This window comes from Oreochromis aureus, linkage group 11 (genome assembly GCF_013358895.1).
Source record: "Oreochromis aureus strain Israel breed Guangdong linkage group 11, ZZ_aureus, whole genome shotgun sequence".
NCBI classification, from domain to species: domain Eukaryota; kingdom Metazoa; phylum Chordata; class Actinopteri; order Cichliformes; family Cichlidae; genus Oreochromis; species Oreochromis aureus.
Window position 1 is genome coordinate 4,537,603 of NC_052952.1, and position 22,306 is coordinate 4,559,908.

General features: G+C 40.3%; 1 protein-coding gene and 1 long non-coding RNA gene across 2 annotated transcripts in view; one reads left to right on the forward strand and one right to left on the reverse strand.

Moving 5' to 3' along the window:
• Positions 1 to 7,008: 7,008 nt before the first annotated feature.
• Positions 7,009 to 22,306, forward strand: part of tgfbr2b (transforming growth factor beta receptor 2b) — a 44,320-nt gene continuing 29,022 nt past the window's right edge. The window contains exons 1-3 of the mRNA XM_031729497.2: positions 7,009 to 7,293; positions 18,004 to 18,145; positions 18,266 to 18,456. Of these exons, the coding sequence (XP_031585357.1) occupies positions 7,209 to 7,293; positions 18,004 to 18,145; positions 18,266 to 18,456 (418 nt within the window). The 5' untranslated portion in view covers positions 7,009 to 7,208. The remainder of the gene's footprint in view (positions 7,294 to 18,003; positions 18,146 to 18,265; positions 18,457 to 22,306) is intronic.
• Positions 7,707 to 16,340, reverse strand: LOC120442698. Its single transcript, XR_005614875.1, has 3 exons — positions 16,104 to 16,340; positions 9,621 to 9,747; positions 7,707 to 9,242 (listed from the first exon to the last, which is right to left on the reverse strand). It is a non-coding gene; the product is annotated as an uncharacterized LOC120442698 (long non-coding RNA).

Genomic DNA, 22,306 nt, shown 5'->3' on the forward strand with positions numbered 1-22,306 from the left:
TTACTAATTTTAGATATTATACTAGTGTCATGATCCGAGTAAGCGGTGGCTGTATCTCTGGGGCGGCTATGTTTTCCCGTGATATGTTTGTCTATGGAATTTGTGATATATTCTATTGAATCTAGTAGTGCCAATGATGTTGATCTGCTTGATATGAACCCGTACTGACTCTCGGTGAGTAGTTTATGTTGATCTATACATTTTTCCAGTCGGTTCTTTTCAAGAATTTTTGAGAACTGAGGTAGCAAAGAAGCAGGCCTGTAGTTTGTGAAATGGTGTTTGTTGCCAGATTTGTATCAAGGTACAGCCTTTGCTATTTCCATTTTGTCTGGAAATAGAACATTTTGAAATGATACGGATTATAGATGTATGTAAATGGTTTTAAATAGCCTGAATGATTTTATTAACCACTATCATATCAACATCTTTACAATCCAATGATTTCTTACTTTTACATTTATTTTTTGTTTAAAAATTTCAAAAACTTCTATTTTCATCAACAGCTGTGAGGAACACTAAATAACGATTTCTGCCTATTGAGGTATCTAGTTTTTCCTCTGCTTTCCCAGGATCAGTGATTGTTCCTGCTAAATTTGGTCCAGCAGTTATAAATTCTACTCTTCATGGTCATTATTAATGAAATACTTAGTTGTTTAGTTGATAGTTGTTTAGTTTAGCCCCGCGTTTTATAACACTGTTCAGTATTTCCCATATGCTTTTAATATTATTTCTATTATTATCTAATTGCTTCTTATAGTATTCCTTCTTACCAGATCTTAGTGTATTCATCAACTTATTTGTATATCTTTTATATCTAATTTCAGCATCTTCAGTTTTCTTTCTTAATAAATTCCTGTATTCTGCCACTCTTCCATCACCACTGCTAACCCCACTGTAGTGCAGATGCACAGCCTCAGTGACTCTCTGCCCCTGTGTTCACCTGTAGCCTCAGTGTTCCCCACGCTGCCTTGTAAAAACTGTGATTAGCCAAACGTCACCCCAGTGATTTCCCACGCAAAATTGTGTGGTATTCCTTGTTTAAAATCTGATCGCTATTTGCACATTGGCATCTGGATTTGGGTCTTTCTCTCGTGGTGGCCTCCGGGCCGTGTGAGAACAAGATGTAATTCTGGAAGTGCTGCAACCAAGTTTAAGAAAGTGATTCTTCAATGCCTTGTGCCAACACAATGCAGAACAGCTAACTTCATGCTACTCCCACAGATGTCAATTATCTCATTGATAGTCTTATCCCTATCCCACAGATGTGCCATTAAACTCTTTTATTCTTTCAATCTTTCTGAGTTAACTTCAATAAGGTTTTCCTCTAAACCATCAATCTGCCCTTTTCTACAACACGGCTCAAAGAAGATTCACTATTAGGTAATGCTTCAATTTTAAATATGATTAATCTAGCTACATACCATGGACTTGGTAGCAGTAATTCAACCATTACTTAAAAAAAAACTTGTTCAAGTGGTCTTAGCTAATTATAGATCAATTTCTAATCTTCCTTTTATCTGAAAAATCTTGAAAGAGCAGTTGTAAAACAGTTAACTAATAATTTGCAGAGGAATGGTTCATTTGAAGTATTTCTGTCAGGATTTAGAGTGCACAGTACTAAAAGTTACAAATGATCTTCTTATGGCTCTGACAGTGGGCTCATTTCTGTTCTTGTTCTGCTAGATCCCAGTGAAGGACTGGATAGCACCAACCACTGATTTTACTACAGATATCAGAATGAAAAGTCAGGTATATTAATTGAATACATACCTTGCTGAGAACCGAGGAAAAAAGAATCTTCCCATTGAACTTTTTTGTGATTTCCTGCCTCTTTGGAGATAAAAGAGGCCACCCAAACACATGAGATATCAATGGAAACCTCAGGATGTCCTCCATTTAGCACATCAGGATTTAGGGTAGCTAAAATAAGAACAAATGTCCATTACGCAGGACATAAATGAATAGTCTGGTTCTCAGGAGGATACAGAGTTAGTATAAATCAAAAGCTTGCCCCAAAAACATAAAGGCCTGGATGATCTCTAATGCCCTGTTTCTAAATTCAGACAAAACTGAGGTTATTGCACTTGGTCCCAAAAATTTTAAGAATTGTGTGTCTAAACAGATATTTACTTTAGATATCAATACCTTAGCCTCCAGTAAACACAGAGGAATTTTGGTGTTGTTTTTGACCAGGATATGTCCTTCAGTGTAGAGGTTAAACAAATATGTAGGACGATCGTGGCTCAAGAGTTGGGAGTTCGCCTTGTAATCGGAAGGTTGCAGGTTCGAGCCCCGGCTCGGACAGTCTCGGACAGTCTCGGTCGTTGTGTCCTTGGGCAAGACACTTCACCCGTTGCCTAATGGTGGTGGTCAGAGGGCCCGGTGGCGCCAGTGTCCGGCAGCCTCGCCTCTGTCAGTGCGCCCCAGGGTGGCTGTGGCTACAACGTAGCTTGCCATCACCAGTGTGTGAATGTGTGTGCGAATGGGTGGATGACTGGATATGTAAAGCGCTTTGGGGTCCTTAGGGACTAGAAAAAAGCGCTATATAAATACAGGCCATTTACCATTTACCATCTTCATTCATTTGTGCAGAATCTCTTCTCTCTAAATTAGAAAACATCCTGTCTCAGAGCTAAAAAGCTAGTTCATGCATTTATTACTTCTAGTCTAGACTATTGTTATTCTAGATTTTCCATTTAAAAGTCTGGAAAGTGATGGTCTCTTTCTAATGTTATAGAGTCTTTACCTTACAATGTAAAGCACCTTGAGGTAAACGTTGTGAAGCTGAAGTGAATTAATTTAAAGTGACATAATAATGCCCACCTACTTGCCAGCAATTAATGGTCAACAAAATTCACCACCATGGACCTTTACCAGTTTATGCATACTGGAATGGGATGTCCGGTGTGGCTGTCAGTGGCCTGTTGGGACTCTGATCAGGACAAACATGTACTTGCACATGCGCTTCTCAGTGTTTGTTGTAGATTCTTTAGAATGATAAGTCGGACATATTAATTGATATTTGTCTTGAACATATACAGAGTTAGTATAAATCAAAAGATTGCCCCCCAAAATCCAGAAAGTTTGCTTAATATTGTTTGGGTCTGCATCAAGCCTTTCTATGATTATTTAAACTATGAAAAATATTTAATTTTTTGGAATGAGGTCATAAAGAAAAATTGAGTCCAAAGGTCATATAAAATCTTTCCTTAACGTTTTACTAAGGATTGTGTAAAACACAAACAACTGCAGGTTTGTATTAGGAGTAAATACCAATGTCTGAATCACATGAAACAATAGTATAGTGTAATAAACTGCAATATAAGGGAACAGACTGCTGGCCAGATTTCTCATACCAAAATAGGATTCTGGTTAAAAAACCCAGAAAATTCCCACTAACTAAAAAAAAAGAGATAAAAAATCTATTTTTAGACATTAAGGGAAACTTACTGTATTTGTACCTTCTGCCTATAAAACCTATTCTACTATTGCTGTCTCGTGGGATCTCAAAACCAAAGACTCGCTGTGCCCTGACCTGTGGCTTTAGGAGCAAGACTCTGGAGCACTGGTAGAGAAGAGGGGTCGAGAGGGGGGCTGTGAGACTCTGGAGACTCTAAGGCTCGGTTCCAATGTTGGTAGAGAGCAGCATGTTCAGACTTGCAGCATCAATTGAGCAGACAGATGGGCTCAGCTTCATTACCTCTCCGTCACTGGGCTCAGTGTTTGTGCTGCAAACAGTGCCACACGTCTGTCAGCAAGCTCGTCAGTCTCACACACACACACACACACACACACACACACACACACACACACACACACACACACACACACACACACACACACACACACACACACACACACACACACAGGCACAGACAGCTCAGTGTTCTGGTATTGCCATATGAATACATTCATTTTAAAGTTTCATAGTCAGTCAGTTTTGGTTACTTAACTGAAAGTATTATTGTGAAGTGTGTGCAGATCTGCATGACTCACAGTACCAAATACTCCTTGTTTGTATTTTACTCGGCCTTGTTGCAGCTGCTCAGTTCATCCACTTTCTGAAACAAGTTGTTTTAGCTCTCAGCAATGGTTTCAGAACCTGGTGCTCTGAAACCACGCACGGTGTTACCACCTCCTCCACAGGCTAGAGTGAAGGGTCTAAAGGCAAAGTGTAAACCTACCAAAAAAAAAGAATCTCATCCTTTACTGGAAATGTAGCCTCACTTATTTCAAAAAGGTGAGATCATTTGAAGTAAAAGAACATGATTTATGTGATGACATGAAATACAGAGTTTGAGTGATACACTATTTGATGACTAGACTCTGTTGAAGCTCTATAGCAGAGGATAGAGACTCCAAAAAGTTATTTTTTATTGAACTTATGCATAGGTTTCATTTAAGTATACATGCATACACATTCAAGCCCTGATGAGAATGGACAACATAAACATCTGCAACAGAGATTACAAGAAGTCTCTGTTTAGTAACTATTACCTACTACCTACTGTGGGTCTTACAATCGGTTTAGTCTTTTTATAACAGTCAGTGCACAACAGTGTCAATGCTGTCCCTTTTAATAGCTGCATAAAAAATGCACTGAAATGCTGACTGAAGTGAAAAACCTCAGCCGACAGGAAATATCTAAGGTAAGGTACGCTTTTTACTTCAGAGGAAACAGAATGGTTATGTATATTATATAATTTCTTACTGAATCCCTTGCAAAAAAAATGCTAATCAGATTATTTCCAGATGATCAAAATCAGACACTGATAAGAAATACTATTCTGTATTTATAATTCCAAGATTTCCAACACCACTATCTGAAATGCAAAAGTGTAATCTGGGATGGGGTGCAACACAAAGTAAAAAAACAACAACTATTAACCACCGCATAGTTAACGTCAGTAAAACGCTATTTATTTTACGATTAAGGCAAGCCAACCAATTAGGACAAAAATAAAACACAGGGAATCATTAGAGTCTCTGAAGCCAAAACAACAAACAAAACACAACTTTCTACCTAAAAAAAGACCACTCTATCTGCAAGAATACAATCTAGACAGCATACATAAGAGAGGTGTGGATAATGTGATAGCTGATGTACTTTCCTGGTGCAGTGTTGACCTCTCCCGATGAACATGGTGGTACTTCTTAAAGGAGTTTCTGTTTTACTCTGTGTGATGACACAGCCTCCACCATTTGTTACAGGTGATAGTCACTGTTGTGCCTCTCTCCTGACCTCTGTGCATAGAGGTCAGCATCATGGTGCTGATCCAGAATCCTTCCTTCATTATTTATTCCTAGTGCTATAATAAAAAAGACTAAAGAAATTAAGCAATAAATATAAAATAATGTATTCATGATGATTCGATTTGTTTGACTATCCACTCTGTGTAAGAAAGAAAGACAAGTAAATATTTAAACTGTCGAGCTATAACAATTTTGCTGCTGTTAAATCAGCATTTTTGTTATTTTTGAAATATAAATTACTATAATCTGTTTCTTAATGTATTTTCTTTTAAAATACAGTGTGTGTATTTTTTGTATGTAATTATACAAATCCGTAACTATGTGGATATTAGATAGGTTTTAGTAAAATATAAGCCATCAAGAAAGGCAGGAAAAGCCCTGTAACTTACTTTAAAATGAAATATGTTCCCCAAAACGATGGGGAGATCTACAGACCCCTGACACCATTACCCAGTTAGCTAGCGGCTAGTGACCAGCACTACAGTTAATAAAATGACAGGTAATGTTTGTCAGGCTGTTGCACACACAGCATTGTTGCATCGCTTTGCGTTAATTTGTGTGTTTCTACTGCAGCTCCGCACCGCCCAGGCGCAAAAAACTGCCGTCAAGCTCGAGCAATGGTTAATGGTCATCATGCGACTGATGCAAGCCAAATTCTTTTATTTAGCAAAATTGTGATTCATAGTTAAATGTTTCAGTTGAAGGGCACAGGCAGGACTCCACACGCACACGGACGTTTAAAAAAAAACAAATGCCTCAAGAAAGGGCACTTGGGGCACCCAAGAGGAAAGGGGCAGGTGCTCAAGGTGTGAGAGCGAATTACTGTCTGTCTTTCAGCCCGACAGACTGGCAGCATATCCAGCGTAGCTTTCATCTCTCCCATGATCCAGAACTGGATACGTGGGGGGGAGGGGATGGATGTAGTAGTTTATGTCAGTAATTTCCATTTTCACCAGTCACCCATAAGAGTTTGATGGGGTATTGCTGTCAACCGCTGGGTGGGCGGGCAGCATGGATACCCAACTTTGTGAACATAATAACTAGAGAACGAGGTGATGTATGATTTTCAAATTTGTACCATAGGTGCATCTTCTAAAAATTTGTGAATGAGTTTGAATCTCAGTGACCTCAAGGTCAGAGCTCAAGTTTTCTGAAAATCTTGTGAATGCAAAGCGCCAGAGGGAAGTTACCTAGGTTTTTCAAATTGACACCATAGGTGGATCTACTTGGAGGCTGAGGGGTATCACTAAGCCATTGTATTTGCACCTTGTCTACTGTAAAGAGTTAAAATTAAGGAAATATGTTTCTTTAGTCTTATCATAAGGTGGCATAAAGGGTGACTAATTTAAATATTATCATATGCTCATATAATATAGATGGTGTCCCTTACAAAATAGGGATCCAAAAAGAGATGTCCGTATTTTTTGTATGTTGTAAGAAAGAAGAAAAGTTTTTTATTTGTGAATGTAAAATATGTAATTTACTATGTCCTGCAATCTTGAAGTGTTTCTGGAAATCGGCGGCAGTTCTGTATAATTCCAGAAAATTTCCTGGCGAAGTTTAACAGCTCACACACTATTTAAATATATAATGACTTGTTTACTGTTCCGATTTCCAGTATTTGGGTAGGCGGTTACACGCGCGCGCGCGCACACACAGAGAGAGAGAGAGAGAGAGAGAGAGAGAGAGAAGGAGAGAGAGAGAGAGAGCCCCTCCTGCCTCCTCCGGTTTCCTGTCAGAGCAAAGTGAGTGTGCTTACTTATAAACGGTGTGAGAGAGTGTGTGTGTGTGTGTGTGTGTGTGTGTGTGTGTGTGTGGATGGTTCAGCAGTGACTCTCCAGCTGCTGAGCGGAGTGGAGCGCACAGCGTAGCGGACGCACAAAGCCAACTCCCTGGACTCTCTTGTACTCCGCGGTTCATGTGACTGAGAATCTCGGGCAGGGGGACACAGAATCATGAAGGCACGGCGCTGCTCTCTAACTTTCCGCGGAGTTTTATCAGCCTTTCTCATATCTGTGCTTCTGGAGCCCGGGGCTGCCGGTGAGTTACACAATCACCGAACTTTAACAAACTCTCTGCTTGTTCGCTGTCACGCGCTCTGATGTCACTCTATAACGTATTTAACGCGAACTCAGAGTTCTGGAACTGAAGGGGGCCGGGGGAAAGTTTTCTCTCCGGCGCGTTACGCGTGGCTCTCCGCTGAGAACAGCGAGGCGTAACAGGTGACTCAGAGCGGGCTGAGACGCTTCTCAGCTCTGCTGCCCGTGCAGCCTGAAGCGTACACAGAGCGCCTCAGAAAACTTTCCCTCTCGCTGTCAGATAACCTTTCACTGCTGAGGATCACAGGTTTCAGCAGACCGAACGATTATTTTAAACAGGATTCGAAACAATGATACAAGGTGTGTGTGTGTGTGTGTGTGTGTGTGTGTGTGTGTGTGTGTGTGTGTGTGTGTGTAAAAATAATGGTGCAAAAGTAAGCTGGGTTGTACAGAATCACATTTCTGCCTCTTGCGCGTCCACAACGTCAAGGCTTTGACTTTAAAGGGTCACTCCACCAATTTTAGACTTGCATACAGCCTGAAAAGGTTTAACGTTTATCGTAAAACGCACTAAATAGTTATAATAGCATTATGGAATCTGTCAGCTGGAGACCTGTTAGTGCTAAAGGGCAAAGAAATGTGTGCATCTCCTGATGTGTTCCCATATGTGAGACCTTCCTCAAAGTAACAAGCGAAATTGTTTGACAGATGAAAAGACACACGGGTTGTTTCAGTTTCTTACTGGAGTTTTTTAAGTGTTTTTATGGACCATTGCATCAGGTGGGAAGTCCTGGATTTCGTTCATACAATATTTGAAATACAGTTCAAAAGAGGTTTGATCACTGTTTAGGCCTCCGGTTCCTCACTTTGATCAGAGTGAAGAAATATTTTCATCCATTAGGAGTTTGACTTTTCTCTTAAGCTGTTTGCAATGCAGTAGTGCTTCTTTCCCTCCCAACACGCCAATTAAATAGATCTGGCCACTTTCCATCTGTGACACCATGACAGCTGTCATGTCAGTAAACCACAGAAACTTCCCCTTGTTGACAAGCGGTTGACTCAACTGTAACAATGTTGACAAGAAGATGAAAACTGGAGTCGTGTATTTTGTTGTCCTCATTACACTTCTCCTTCCCTTCTCCCCCTCTCTCCTGTTTGTTCCTGCCCTCCTCCCACAGCAGGAGCCTATTTTGAACCTGGAAATCCCGCATACCACAAGGACTGTGTGGTCCTGCTGCATTACGTGTCACAAATAGACACACATGCACACAAGAGTAAGAAGACATACAAACTTGTACCCACATGAAGACACGAGCTCACACACACACTTATTCCATGCTATTCCTCCAGAGCTCCTTGGGCTGCAGGAAGCTCCTCGCTGCTCTTCCACTACTGGACCAGCTTGACATTTTTGGTTATCCAAACAGCAGAGCTGGACTGTTTTTTATCTTCTCCTTCTTTTTTTGCTTCCGACTGATGTCAATAACAATCCACTCAGCAGGATTTCACAAGAAGGTTTCGTTTTCCTTCATTTCCAGGGAATCTTCATCGTGTTGAGGCAGATGTCGCTGTGCATTTCCTATTTCTTGTGCACAGTACTACTTTTAAGCATGGAAAATATAACTTTAAGCTCCCTGAGTTGTGTTCCTTGGATTCCTTTTAACCATATGTGTCAAGTCTTCATTTTCAATATGCTTCACTGGAGCGTTCGGGTTCTTAGAGACAAAGGAGGGATGGAGGAAGAGGGGAGGCCGAGAGGGAGTTAAACAGGAGGAAGATAAAAACAGGGAGGAATGAGAGGATTAGGGCCAAAGTGGAGTGAGGGTGGATTAAAAGAGGTGGGAGGATAACTTTCAGGAGCAAAGGGGGAGAGCCCAGCCGCCTGCTGTGGCAGTTATGTGGCCCCAAGCTGCCTTCTGCCAGTTGTCTTTGCACATTTCAGTGACAGCGCTGCAGGGAAAAGAAGAAGCGTTCTTGTTTCCATTCAGATTATTTCACATTTTTATTTCCTGTGTTGCTCCAGAAAAGTGTCAGCAGTAAAATCTCTTTCAGGGTTTTTTTTTATAGGATTACATCTGAAAGAGCTGTAGCTTCACATTGGAATGTGAGCTCATTAGGCCAAGCAATGCTGTCATACCTGAAAGCATAGTTCTAATGTCATTATACTAAATGCCTTAAAATGTTGTTTTTATTAATTATTTTACAATTTTTTTACACATGAAACATTCATGAGTGAGTGTTTGAGCACAGAAATCTTTCACTTCTACTTACAGGAAGAATGCATTTAATTTGGAACAAATTAATTCAGAGCCTTGAAGTGATACAAACCTATCAAATGTTTGCCTGGTTTGCAGATTTTTCCCTTTTTCCAGCAGTCCTTCCTGTATAACGGTGATGAACTGCAGTCAGGTTTCCTGCCTGTCCTCCCATCCACACTTAGCTAACGTCCTCAATGCTTTGGAAAAATGGGGAAAGAGGAAGAGAAGCAGGGAGGAAACAGTTTAGCTGATGTGATAATGTGCTCTATATCCTTTAAGTTAGCATTTCTGTTTCTGTATATATTCAATTCAGATTAATTCAGTTTTATTTCTATAGTGCCGAATTGCATCAACAGTCACATCAAGGGTAAAGACCCTAGAATGATATGGAGAAAACCCCCAACAATCAGACCATCCCGTATGAACAAGGACTTGGCGACAGTGGGAAGGAAAAACTCCCTTTTAACATGAGCAAATGTCCAGCAGAAGAGGAAGCCATCTATTGGAATTGGGAGTGATGGGAGAAAGAAATAAGACAAAAGTTACTCTGTGCAAGAGAGTCAGAGAGGAATACACAGATTTACTGTTGTCCAGATAATGTTAGAGACCACTGGATGTTATGGGATGCTGGGTGTTCCTGGTCTAAACAAAGAAAAAAATATATCAGTACTATAAAGTAGTTAAAATGATTTACATCCATCACACCAGTGTACAAATACGTTTAAATTTTTTTATGACTTGTTAGTATTCCTGCCAAGACTCACAAGAAGACATATCCTGTATGTATATGCCAGTCTGGACGAAACCTTACACGAACATTATCACACAAATAGCAATTATTAACAGAAGTTAATAACCACCGACTCAGTCTAACAATTCCTAACAATTTACAGATGAAGTTCATTGATTCTTGGTGCTAAAATTTTCTTCTGCAACATAACACTATTTAACATGTCAAATTGTTTGCCAAAAGTGAACAGTGATGAAGTGGCTCCTCACTAGCACCAGCGCAGACACTGAGAGCGACAGTGCATTTTTGGAAAAGCGGTCTAAGATAATAGGTGGAGCCTATTGCCACCAATTGATGGTTAGCTTGTCTCAGGGGCTGTAGTACGCCACAGTCCCTGCCATTAGGCCACTGAAGTTGCTCAGGTCAGTTAGTGGCTGCACTGTGTTGGCTGATTGAGATGGATTTTAAACACCATATCATTTATGCCCTTTTAAATCATTAAGTACAGTTGCTGTTAGAAAAACTGTTAAGCATCCAGATTTTTATAACACTCTTATTTAAAAATGTGTACTTAAGTGTGCTCCTTTCTCATCTGGATAGTAGATATTTCTCAGTCTTCATTTTCTCTGCCACTAACGAGTAGGTATTTATTGTGGTTATTCATAGGTCTGACTGCCAGATGGAAGTCAGTCACAGTAGCATGATTTCCCTCCTGCAGCACAGAGAGATATTACATTTCGATTATCGCTCCTTCAGAAGCCATCAAGAGCATAGTTAATGACAGCCCACACTTTTCCCCTCCACTTTCTCGAGACGCACTGAGGTCACTTGTGTTTTCATACTATAATCCTTGCACAAGGACTCGCAGCAGGGAAAGAGTGCAGCAGTAATAAAAAAAGACGCTTTAGAAGAGCTTTAGCAGCTGGAACAATGACCCAAATCACAATGCAGACTTTCATGCACAGTTACCCTTTAACTTGCTGCACCAGCACAATCTGCTGAAACTTCAAAGTTAAAGCTCTAAGGCAGCCAACACCACCCATCGAAGATCAGAAATGCTGGTAACATAAATTCAGAATTTAAAGTGATTTTTCTTTCCTAATCTTTGTTAATGATTCTGTTATACACAGTGCAAAAATAGACCCACAGTCAGTGTTAATGAGCTCTTGATGTGTAATCAGTATTGCACAAGAGTACAATAAAGATCCATCACCATCGTAAAATATTTGTGCTCAGCATGTAACTTCAGCTGTATTACTTATTCGCATTGATGTAGTCTCGGTGGCACTTTGCTGCACTAAATCACCCACTTTTATTTGTCTCTGAGGTTATGTGTGGGTGTGAGCGCTCTGCTATTTCACGCTCTCTGTCCTACTCCAAACTAGGCTCAGTGTGATGGAATGTGCCTTGAAAATATATTAACTGCGCTTCCTGTTAAATGAATAACCCAGTCTGTGCAGACTATGATCGAGTGTCACCCACCCATGTGAACACACACTGCGAGCTGAGGCCTTGCAGTTGGTTACTGTATAGGGAAGGTAGCAAGCATCTGTGCACCTGGAAGCCAAATCCCTACTCTGGTCTGGTCGGGTTTTACACTTTGACTTTGCAGAGTTGATCTGATGATAGCGCAGACTGCAGTTGTTTTGTCTGTACCTGAGATTTCAGGCCTGTGAGGGCTGTTGTTGTTTGCAGCTGGGGGCCCCTTTCATCAGATGGAATTGGCTATCTATCATATCAGTCATCATCTTTCTTTACTCACTCTGTGAAGGAGTCTTTTAAAGATCTGTTTATCTGAAAAGTAAGTAAAGGAAGTAATCTAGGAATTCTTTACAGCAGTGCGGATCATTAGCTCAGGTAGAGAGCTGAAGTGGAATCTCATGACCGGCATAAACTGCTTCATTTGCACTTCTGAGTCAGTGATTGTGAATGATTGACTCAGAAGTAATTGGACAAATACACATGATGTCAAAGTTGTAGCATCCATCTGCCTTTAGTCTGGTCCTCGGTAAGCAGACTGCACTGCACTGAGTTCAGAAGACTGACTACCTCATCTGGTGGTCAGATTTTCAACCTCTTCCTCCCTGAAACCTGCTATTGAGATATATTTTACATCTTTGACCTGCTGGAGAGCGACCCACTTCCACCAGTAATTCAATTACTGTCACGGTTCTGGGTCCGTTGGACCCAGTATTTTGAGTTTATTATATTTTGGTTTAATTTTGCATCAGGGATTGTTTTCTTGTTCTCTTGTTGTGTTAATTATGATGATGATTATGATGTTTATTATTAGAGTTTCATGTTTCTGTTTATTTGTGTTTAAGGATTTGTTCTCGGTTGTATCTCATGTTTAGTTTAGTTCAGGTTCCTTGTGTCATTCTCTGTCTGTCTCTCAGTGTCAGGTCTGCGTCTTGGTGTAGTGTTCTCGTTTCCTGTTTTATTGTGAAGGTCTGCGTCTCATGTGAGTGTGTTCAGTTTTACCTCTTGTCTCATCTCATTAATTACTCCCAGCTGTGTCCACCACCTGTGTGTAATCTCCCTGTGTTTCTCTGTGTGTATTTAAGTCACGTCTTTAGTCATTGTAGTTGCTGGTCCGTCTGTGTATCCACCATGTTTCATCCGTGTGTCCCCTGCCGTCATCATTATCGTCTTCCTTCTTTCATGTCCAGGTTCGTGTTCTTGTTCATGCTCAGTAGTTTAGTTGTCCCAGTATAGTTTAGTTCTCCGTTTTGCCGTTTGCCTATCTTTGCTTCGTATTCAATAAATCACCCTCACACCTTTACGAGTGCCTGTGTTTGGATCCTCCTTTATTTCCCACACGGCTCATCTCACTCGCCGTGACAATTACGTTTTCAATTGTATTTATACAGCACCAAATCACAACAACAGTTGCCTCAAGTGCCTTTATATTGTAAGGTAGACCCTACAATAATAGAAAGAAAACAGAAAAAACCCCAACAATCATATAAGCAAGCTCTTTGGCAACAGTGGGAAAGAAAAACTCCCTTTTAACAGGAAGAAACCTCCAGCTGAATCAGGCTTAGGGAGGTGCAGCCATCTGCCGTGACTGGTTGGAGGTGAATGGATGAAGACAGAACAAAGAAATGCTGTGGAAGAGAGCCAGAGATTAATAATAACAAATAATTAAATGCAGAGAGGTGTTTAAAGACACAGTGAGTGACAAAGGTGACTGAAGAAGAAAAACTCAAGCTGAGCACCTGAAAGATGAAGACTCTGCCTTCCATTCTACTTTCCACTAGGCTCACAACCTCAAGACGGTGGGGCATGAAAACGAGAACAGGTGTCATATATAGATAAGAACCAGAAGGGGAATGTTTGAGGTGCGGTCCAGCTCCTGAAATTCAGATAATTTATCTCTAATTAAATACTCAGCAAGTAAGCCCGCAGTCTAAGAGTGAAGTGCTCTAATGGGGTGATATGGTACTATAAGGTCATCAAGATAAGATGAGGCCTGATTATTTAAGACCTTGTATGTGAGGAGCAGGATTTTGAATTCAATTCTGGATTTAACAGGGAGCCAATGAAGGGAAGCCAATACAGGAACAATGACCCTGTCAGTACTCTTGCTGCAGCATTTTGGATCAACTGCAGGCTTTTAGGGAGTTTTTAGGACATCCTGATAATAATGAATTACAGTAGCCTAGCCTAGAAGTAATAAATGCATGAACTAGTTTTTCAGCGTCACTCTCATAGGAGTTTTTCCTTCTCACTGTTGCCAAAGCACTTGCTCATAGGAGGCCATATGATTGTTGGGGCTTTCTCTTGTCGGGACAAAAAAAGAGGGGACCGAACCGGTCCAGACTGCAGTAACTTGGGTTTTTGTGAATTTTAGAAAATAAATAATAAAACTCAGGGACTCTTTTCGTTCTCTTTTTCAGTTATTACTGTGCTGAGGTAGCGTAGCTAGTAGAAGAACTGCTGCAGATCAAGCATTATCAGGACTGCAAACACAGACTGTACATAAAAGATTGGCATAGCCACTCTGACCCTAAATCCTGGACTTGCATTTTGAAGCCTCAGTGATACAGTTTTTCAAGCCTCCATGTTGCTTTTACAGAAGCCAGAAGTGATTGGATGAGAGAGCCGAGTGCTAAGTTACCAGGAGGTTAGCAAGTTTTCAGTCCTAGGCATTAAATATACTTTTTAATGTGCTACAGCTGGGTATTTATTACGAGCCAGATTCAAGCGGCTACTCCACTGCAGTTTTTGGTACTTCTGCCCATGACTTCATTTTTCAGCCCCAAATCTTGGTTTTAACCTGAGGTGTAGGAAAAGATTAAAAGTTCAAAGTTCTGTTCAGTGAAGCTGAACCATGACAGCCTTAGGAGCAGACCTCCCAGCAGAGGAAGGGTTTCCACAACATTAAAACCATCCATGTGTACCACAACACCTGCACACTATACGCAGAGCTTCTGTCCCACCCAGAATCTAAAGATTATTTGAACACAAAGCCACACAGAGAACTCTTCCTGCCCTTCCCAGATTTCAAAATACAGCCATAAAGCCTAAAAAGCCCTATGTCGTCTCAGGAACTGTCATATGACATCGTGGCTTAGCTTGTTTTTTACATTTTCTCCTAGGCCAGCAGTCGGCAGCTTGGAGCAGACAGGTCTGTTCATGTCACGAAGCAGGGAAAGATCAGAGAGGCGTAGGCGGGTCGAGCCACGCAAAAGAGAACGGCAGACTGTGCTGATTACACGAGCCACTGTACTGCATGCAATACTTCTCAGATAACAATCATCCAGAGATTAGATCAAACAATATCTGAAAGCTGATTGTTCTTTTTTGTGAAGTAGAAATGAAGACAGAAGAGGCTGCTGTGGACGTTTGTCAAGACAGAACATGAAAACTGATCTCAGCTCAAACTTTGTAAACATGAAAAACACATCTATTAAATGACAAACGACATCACGTGACGTCATTACCACTTCTAAGTCTGTGGCCCTGTTTCTAATGTCGCTACATCATGCGTCAGATTCTTTGAAAACCTTGTGAGTCACTTCTTGCACAGTTTTTACTTTACAAGTCACAAATTGGTTCTTTTGTCTCTAACCTCCTATAAAACTACATCGTTTACAACGTAAAAGTACAAACTGTTTTTCATTCATGGATTATAATTTTAAAAAAAGACTTTGATTTATTACTTTTGAGTACCTTTCTTTTGCATAGTCTGTATAGTGTACAGTGTCACATGTACCTAGCAACAAAAATGCTCACATGCAAGTTTATGGTTACGTATCTGAAGCATCTAGAGGAAAGGAAATGCTGTCGCTTGATAAAGGCTGACTTTTGATTTAGTTGTGGTTGTCTGTGTTGGTGCTTAAGTGTGGTTTTGACCTGTTTCTGTATAGCTTCCTGGTTTCTGTAGGACTCATTTAGCTCATTTGTGGTGGCTGATCCAGGTACATAGTGTGGCTGTGAGAAGGAGATGTTTCCCTGCTAGTGGCTGTCTATGTTGACAGTTTTTCATGGTTCAAACCTCATTTAGGTCAGGCCGATGATGTTGCTCCGCCCTACTGTTTGTGTAACTGAACTTTAAAAAATAAAATAAAATAAAGACCTTACATACCAGACGCATAAAATCTGTGCAATTATTTAATGCGTTACAAATGTTTTTCAGACTCACCTATTCTTCATGTAGAACTAGTTTCACAGGACAAATGTAAATAAACACGTCCACCGCTACTGCTCCAGGTCAGTCACCAGTGTGTATATATATTACATACAAAGTTCATGCTCAAAAAATTTGGAAATACATGTTGTTTTTTCACAAACATTCAGTGTGTAAAGGTGTTTACTCACCAACCTCAGTGTGATATGTGAAAAGCTCCATTATCATTGATGAACCCACGAGATTAGCAGTTCAGAGACCATTATAAACATAAAAGAGGAGTGGATAGTTTAAGTAGCAGGAAAAATGATAATAAGAAATAGCTTGCTAACATTTTCCTAATGTGAACTATTCTTTTTTTTTTTATGCCTGAGACGAAAAATTACCAGTCAAATACTACTAAAGAACAATATTACCAAGTTATGTTTCAGTACTCATGATACTTCCAAATTTTCAGCTGTAGTTATTTATTTAGATCAGGGGTGGGGGTTTTCGATGTGTCCTTGATCCAACACAGCTGATTTAAATGGCTAAATTACCTCCTCAACATGTGTTGAAGTTCTCCAGACGCCTGTTAATGAACTAATCATTTGATTCAGGTGTGTTGACCCAGGGTGATATCTAAAACCTGCAGGACATCGGCCCTTGAGGCCTGGAGTTCCCCCACCCCTGATTTAGATTGTATCAGAGATTCTGAGCACATCTTCCATGTGCCATTTATGTATATTGTTTTTCCTTTACACTCAGACCTGCTAACCTAGGGAATGCATACACTCAGCTTTATTAAGAACACACAGGTCCCCCTTTGCCTTCAGAACTACCCTATTTCGACCATGCCACATTCAGTGTATATACTCTGTATTATTCTTTACCTCCATTTTTTTGTAGCATTTGCTTGCATGTATGTGTAGGTGTTAGTAAGAACACGGTAGCTTAAAAAGTTTTGAATGAATTCTCGTAAAACTTTGTAGGGCTGTAGTGTGGGCTCATGTTAACAACACAGTAAACTTTTCCACCAAGGTCTTCAAGGTTGACTTAATGAGTTATTTGTAAAAAACTGACAAAAAGACTTAGAAACTATTCTTACAGGTGTCATGTGTATTGTGAACATATAAATAAAAAGTACTGTATAAAGATTTAAATATCGTGTCACGTTTGAACTTTGACCTCTACTTTAAGGTCAATAGATTTATCTGGTCAAAGTGATAATAATCCTAGAAAGAGCTATTTAAAACTATGTGTCTTACTGCCATTGTTTGTAGTTACAACATACAGGCATATAAGGGGAATTCTCAAAACCACCTTATCTAAGACCTTGCTGTATAAATTAGAGTAACAGGTTATAACCTATTACTCTAATTAGAATACGTGTACAATGTTAATGAATAAATATTAATTTTCTGGAAAACAGGATAAACTGCACATGTATAATATGCACATATTAGGTTTATCAAAATTGCTTTCAATAGGTCAAATAACAAAAGCCCGCACTTTGCGCTTGTTTTTACTGAACTGCAAACTTCTTAAAGTACTTTTCAATACTGCTCAGACAATGAGCTGCTTTGGCAGAGGTTTGCACTCTCTTGTTACTAAAATATTAATTTGTTTTGTCTTGACTTTTTATACTGCAGTCTTACTCTATACCTACTTTTCTCATTTGTTAATCATGAGCTCTTGTTTAGTTTTGGTTCATTTGTAGCGTGGTTATGTGGTGCATTTTGTTTCAGTATATCATTATTGTCCTTACACTGTGCTGTAAACACATCAAACATTTTTTTGTGAATCAATTTTTCAAAAAGGTTTGGCTGAAGCTTTAGGTTTTTAGGCAGAACTTTGGTAATGTTTGGAGATTACGTGTAGATCAATGAGCTACAGAAAGAGTACAATTCCAGGAACTTGCTCCTGCAGTGACCACAATGTGAATGCTCTGAACATAAAGCCCGCAATGTGATTTTGTTATAACATATATATCAAATTTGTGATAGTGCTTGTGTTTCCTGTAGAGGCAAAGAAATTGTGACTTGCTGTATGTGACAGCAGCACTTGATGAAACATGAAACTAATGCGTATTGTTGTGTGTGTTATCTGCAGGTCTTGATGTTTTTCAACTACATGAACTTTGTAAGTTCTGTGATGTGGAGCCTACCTCCTGCAATGGCACAGGTATCTGCAAGACCGACTGCAGCATCTCATCCATATGTGAAAAACCAACTGAGGTCTGTGTTTCTATCTGGTAGGTATACAAGAGAAGTAAGCAATCATCATCTCTGAGATGTGATTAACTAACTGGATGGTATCCTGATACTTCTTAAGGTATACACTGTTAAACATTATACCTCAATGTGTGTTTAAGGAGAAGGAACGAAACAAACTTGTCCATCGAAACACTCTGCCACAACCCAGCAGAGCCGTTGTACGGCATTACTCTGGATGACTACAACAGCACCACCTGTGTGATGAAGGAAAAGAACACAACAACGGGGTTGGCTCATTTCTGCTCCTGTAAAGGAGCAGAGTGCAACGAAGAGCTAATATTCTCCCAAAGTAAGTACCTAAAAAATTTGAAGACGCTTAAAGCTGTAATTAGATTTTCCTGAAGCCAAGGAGAATAATTCCTGGAGTTCCCCAGTTTAGAATGTTTCAGCTTATTGCCTTGGTTTCACAAACTCCAGCTTCAGTGCTCACATCTACTTCTTGCAAAACACTAGCCAGTAACTGTTAAAAGTAGTGGTTTACACTTCCATTTATCAGAAAATTCCAAAGGACTGTAGCTTCCTGTAAATGTTTGCTAACACCATCAATTTCACAACATGTGCCTAGAACAGTCGTTGTTGAGAATTGGGACTGAACTCTGTGTGTGACAGTGTTTACAGCTATCTCAGCTCTTTCCTGAGGCCCAAAACCTAATTACTGCTGCTTTAAAGTCTGATACTACTTCTTAATGATCCAACCCTGCAATGCCTTTCTTAACTAGTCTTAAACTTATCCCTGAGCACAGTTCTTCCTGCAAAAAGATCACCAAAAACTGCTCAGAGACATGCAGGCTCAGCAGCTGTAGGGACCAAATGTGTTTTTTTTGTTATTGTTCTGACTCACATTTGTCACTATGGTGATATCAGTTTCCAGTAATTGCTACACTGGGTGTAGTTTCACCTTACTTACCTGGTTGCTCAACAGGTGATAGGATCATGGAGGATGGAGACGGTAAGTAGGGCTCAGGTATTTTCTGCTGACCGTCTCCTCTGGTCCTGTTCTCATCACTCTTGCATCATTGGCTCACGGCAATGTCATGTTCACTGTCGATTCATTCATTTATTCATTTATTCCATTTGCATCAATAAAAGCATCATCCGTCAATTCGTCATTTATTGGAAACTGTTGTGTAGTGCTGTACAAAAAAGTTTGGTTCCTTCCCTTGGATTTCTTTTTTTTGACAGCAAAAAAGTACAAGCAGCGTCATTCTTTGAAAAATACGGTGTTTTATATTCTGGTCTCAGTATTTGACTACACAGGAAAAAACAATGAACCCACTCTAACCACACCAGCTTTCAGCTAACCAAATGCAGTTAAGTGTGACAAAAGAAAAGTTAAGAGAAAAAGACGCATTTAGCAGATAGATTATTTCATAGTGGGTGCACAGCCCTTCCTGCTGACATGCTTGGCCAGTTCTAAAATAGACCGGTTGTTAGAACAGCACATCTATATTCCTTTCTCAAGTGTGTCAGTAGCTCTTTGATTCTCCACATTATTTGTTCAGTCATTCACCCATCCCTGGTACTTTCATTTATTGATAACCGTTCATTCTGTCATCTTATCACCCCCACCTTCTTCACCTCCTACGCTAAGCTTGCTTCCAACCACTGACAAGGAAACTGCTGTGCGTACCTTGGCATGTACAGTAAAGCTGCTTGCAAAGTTCAAAATGTTGTGGGCCTACTTTTTTTAGGGTCTCATTACGGTTGCTACTGTCTTGTGGAATGATTTGAGAATCCACCGTCACCGCAAACAGGAAGTGGAAACGCAGTACTCACACGTAACGATGTTTGGGGAATCCTCAGTGTGGTCATAGAAACACAGCTGGGTTCTGTGTGCCTCACACAGTGCTGAGAGGAAAAAGTGGGTCTTTCTCAGTGTGTGTGTGTGTGTGTGTGTGCGCACGCATTGTCGTGTGGGCCAGCCGCACTGTAGAGCTCAGACATATGGTTTCCTGTCTGTGTTTAACTTGAATCAGAAACATCTCTTGCACATGGTAAAAGGCTGCGTAGACTTGGAGCACCTCTGTGATGAAGTACAGCTGTTTACTCTTCTCCTGTGTCAGTCTTCTTCTTATTGACTAAACCGTATCTTTAAGTTGCTTTATGCACATGCTTCAGCTAATGTGGGCAGGATGGTTACAAACTGAAACACATCAAAACACCTGCGAGCTGCATTTGCTAAGCCTGAGCTGCTACTTTGTTTCCTTTAAATTCTCACTTCATTTTTGTCCCTAACATGTAGCAATACCATGCAGAGGCTTTTGGATTCATGAGCTTTGACAAGTCTCAGCCTCCTGACATTCAGTTGTCTACCTTTGTTGCATTGTGTCTGTATCTAGTCACTTTCAAAATCACAGCTTAGACAGGCTACACATGCCATCTTCATTAGGTAAGACTTGAAAAGTGCTATACAACATCTGTACCTAAGTGCTTTCGATCTGACATTCACACTCTCATGAAAAGGTTGGAGACCAACTTGTGCCCAATGATACTTTGATCAATCCATGTTTTATACTTTCATCTCAACATTTGAGGTTTGGCAGGTATACTGTTAGTTATATAACCATGTTAGACCATTTCCTGATTTTTAAACAACACAAGTGGATAAAAACAGGGAAAAAAAGAAGTTAAAATGTTTGCTGCATTTGAATGTAAACCTAGTTACAGTCTACAGCTAGGTAAAGTAGACTTTCTACTAAAGTTTACTAAATGTCCTTGTGGATTGCCTCATGATAGGAAAAGAATGACTCTGGGAAGTGTTACGCTGGAATTTTCTCATGTAGATTGTTAGATAATTTTAGTGAAACATGCAAATTTATGTTTTCGTCCCTTACAGTACATCAACCTTAAGCACCTTCTACCTGGGCCTGTGATGATGAGCTTCACAAATCCAGCAAAAACATATTTGTTGCCACGATTTAGTGGGTTTTTGTTTCCACTCGAGCAAAACATGACGTGCATGGCCTCCTCAACAAACAGCAATTCCCTGGGGACAAAATGAGCTCTCATTTTTCACTCACTGCACACGTTTCATAAACATGCTGAGATCCTCATTTTGCTGTGTTTAGTAAGTGAGAATGTTTTCTTCTTGTGTGCGGTCTGTGTGGGTTATAAAGCTGTCTGAAGTCTGATATCTGAATTCATCAGCTCCTCTTTCTGATTTTGGCAAGTTCAAGTGTTCTGTCAAGGATGTATACAGCACTTTGTGTAAATCGTAATCAATCTTTCTGAAACACACTCGCACACATACACACACACACTGAGATCCCATAGGGTAAGGGTTGTGGTTCCTTCCTCCCATTGAAGATGCATGCAGCAGGAAGTCCTTGTTTGTTTGCTGGACCGCTGCCATGTTTTACTCCCCTCCAAATACCTCACATTGTTCTGCCCCTGCGTTACATTCTTGTGACATGCTTGCAACGGCATTTGTGCATCTGGTTTATTGCTTGAGAGCAACACATGTGGATTCTCCCGAGTGAGAGTGAGTGTGTTTGTGGGTTCAGATGTCTTAAAAGTGTCACAGTGAGGGAGTGAACATTGTGATCCCACAGCAGCGAACGCAAACAGGGCCCGTTGTGTTCAGCGAGAGGCCTGTTAGGAGTAAATCAGATGGGGAAGTGTCTGCTGTGTTGTCACTGACACAGTGTGGTAAGATGACAAAATAGATCAGAGCTGCTGTTCATCAAAGCCACTTACAGCGAGATCCACAGCTGTGTCCACTTTAGAGATGTAGCCACGGGGTATTAGCCCTGCTAATCTTTCATGCTGGCTAAATAAAGCTTTAACGCTCCACTAATCATTATTTTTATAATAATAATGGATCACATAGCTATAGTGAGAGGTTTTGCCTATAATAAGGAAGCCACAGAAAATTATCACCTAAGGTTACTTAATTTCTTGATTCTGCAGAATTTTATATTCCTCATGCCTGTATTTTTTTAGGGCTCATATTTTTACACTTCTCTGCACTCTCACTAAACTTATGTCCACATTCAACACCCAGCTGAAACAGCATAAAGATGTATGTGAATGCCAAAATCTACCCAACACTGACAAAGGGAAGCATTTAGAGGCAGATATTTTGATGGTGAGGATTCAAGGAGCTTTATTGTCATTTTGTTCCACCTCATGCAAACATG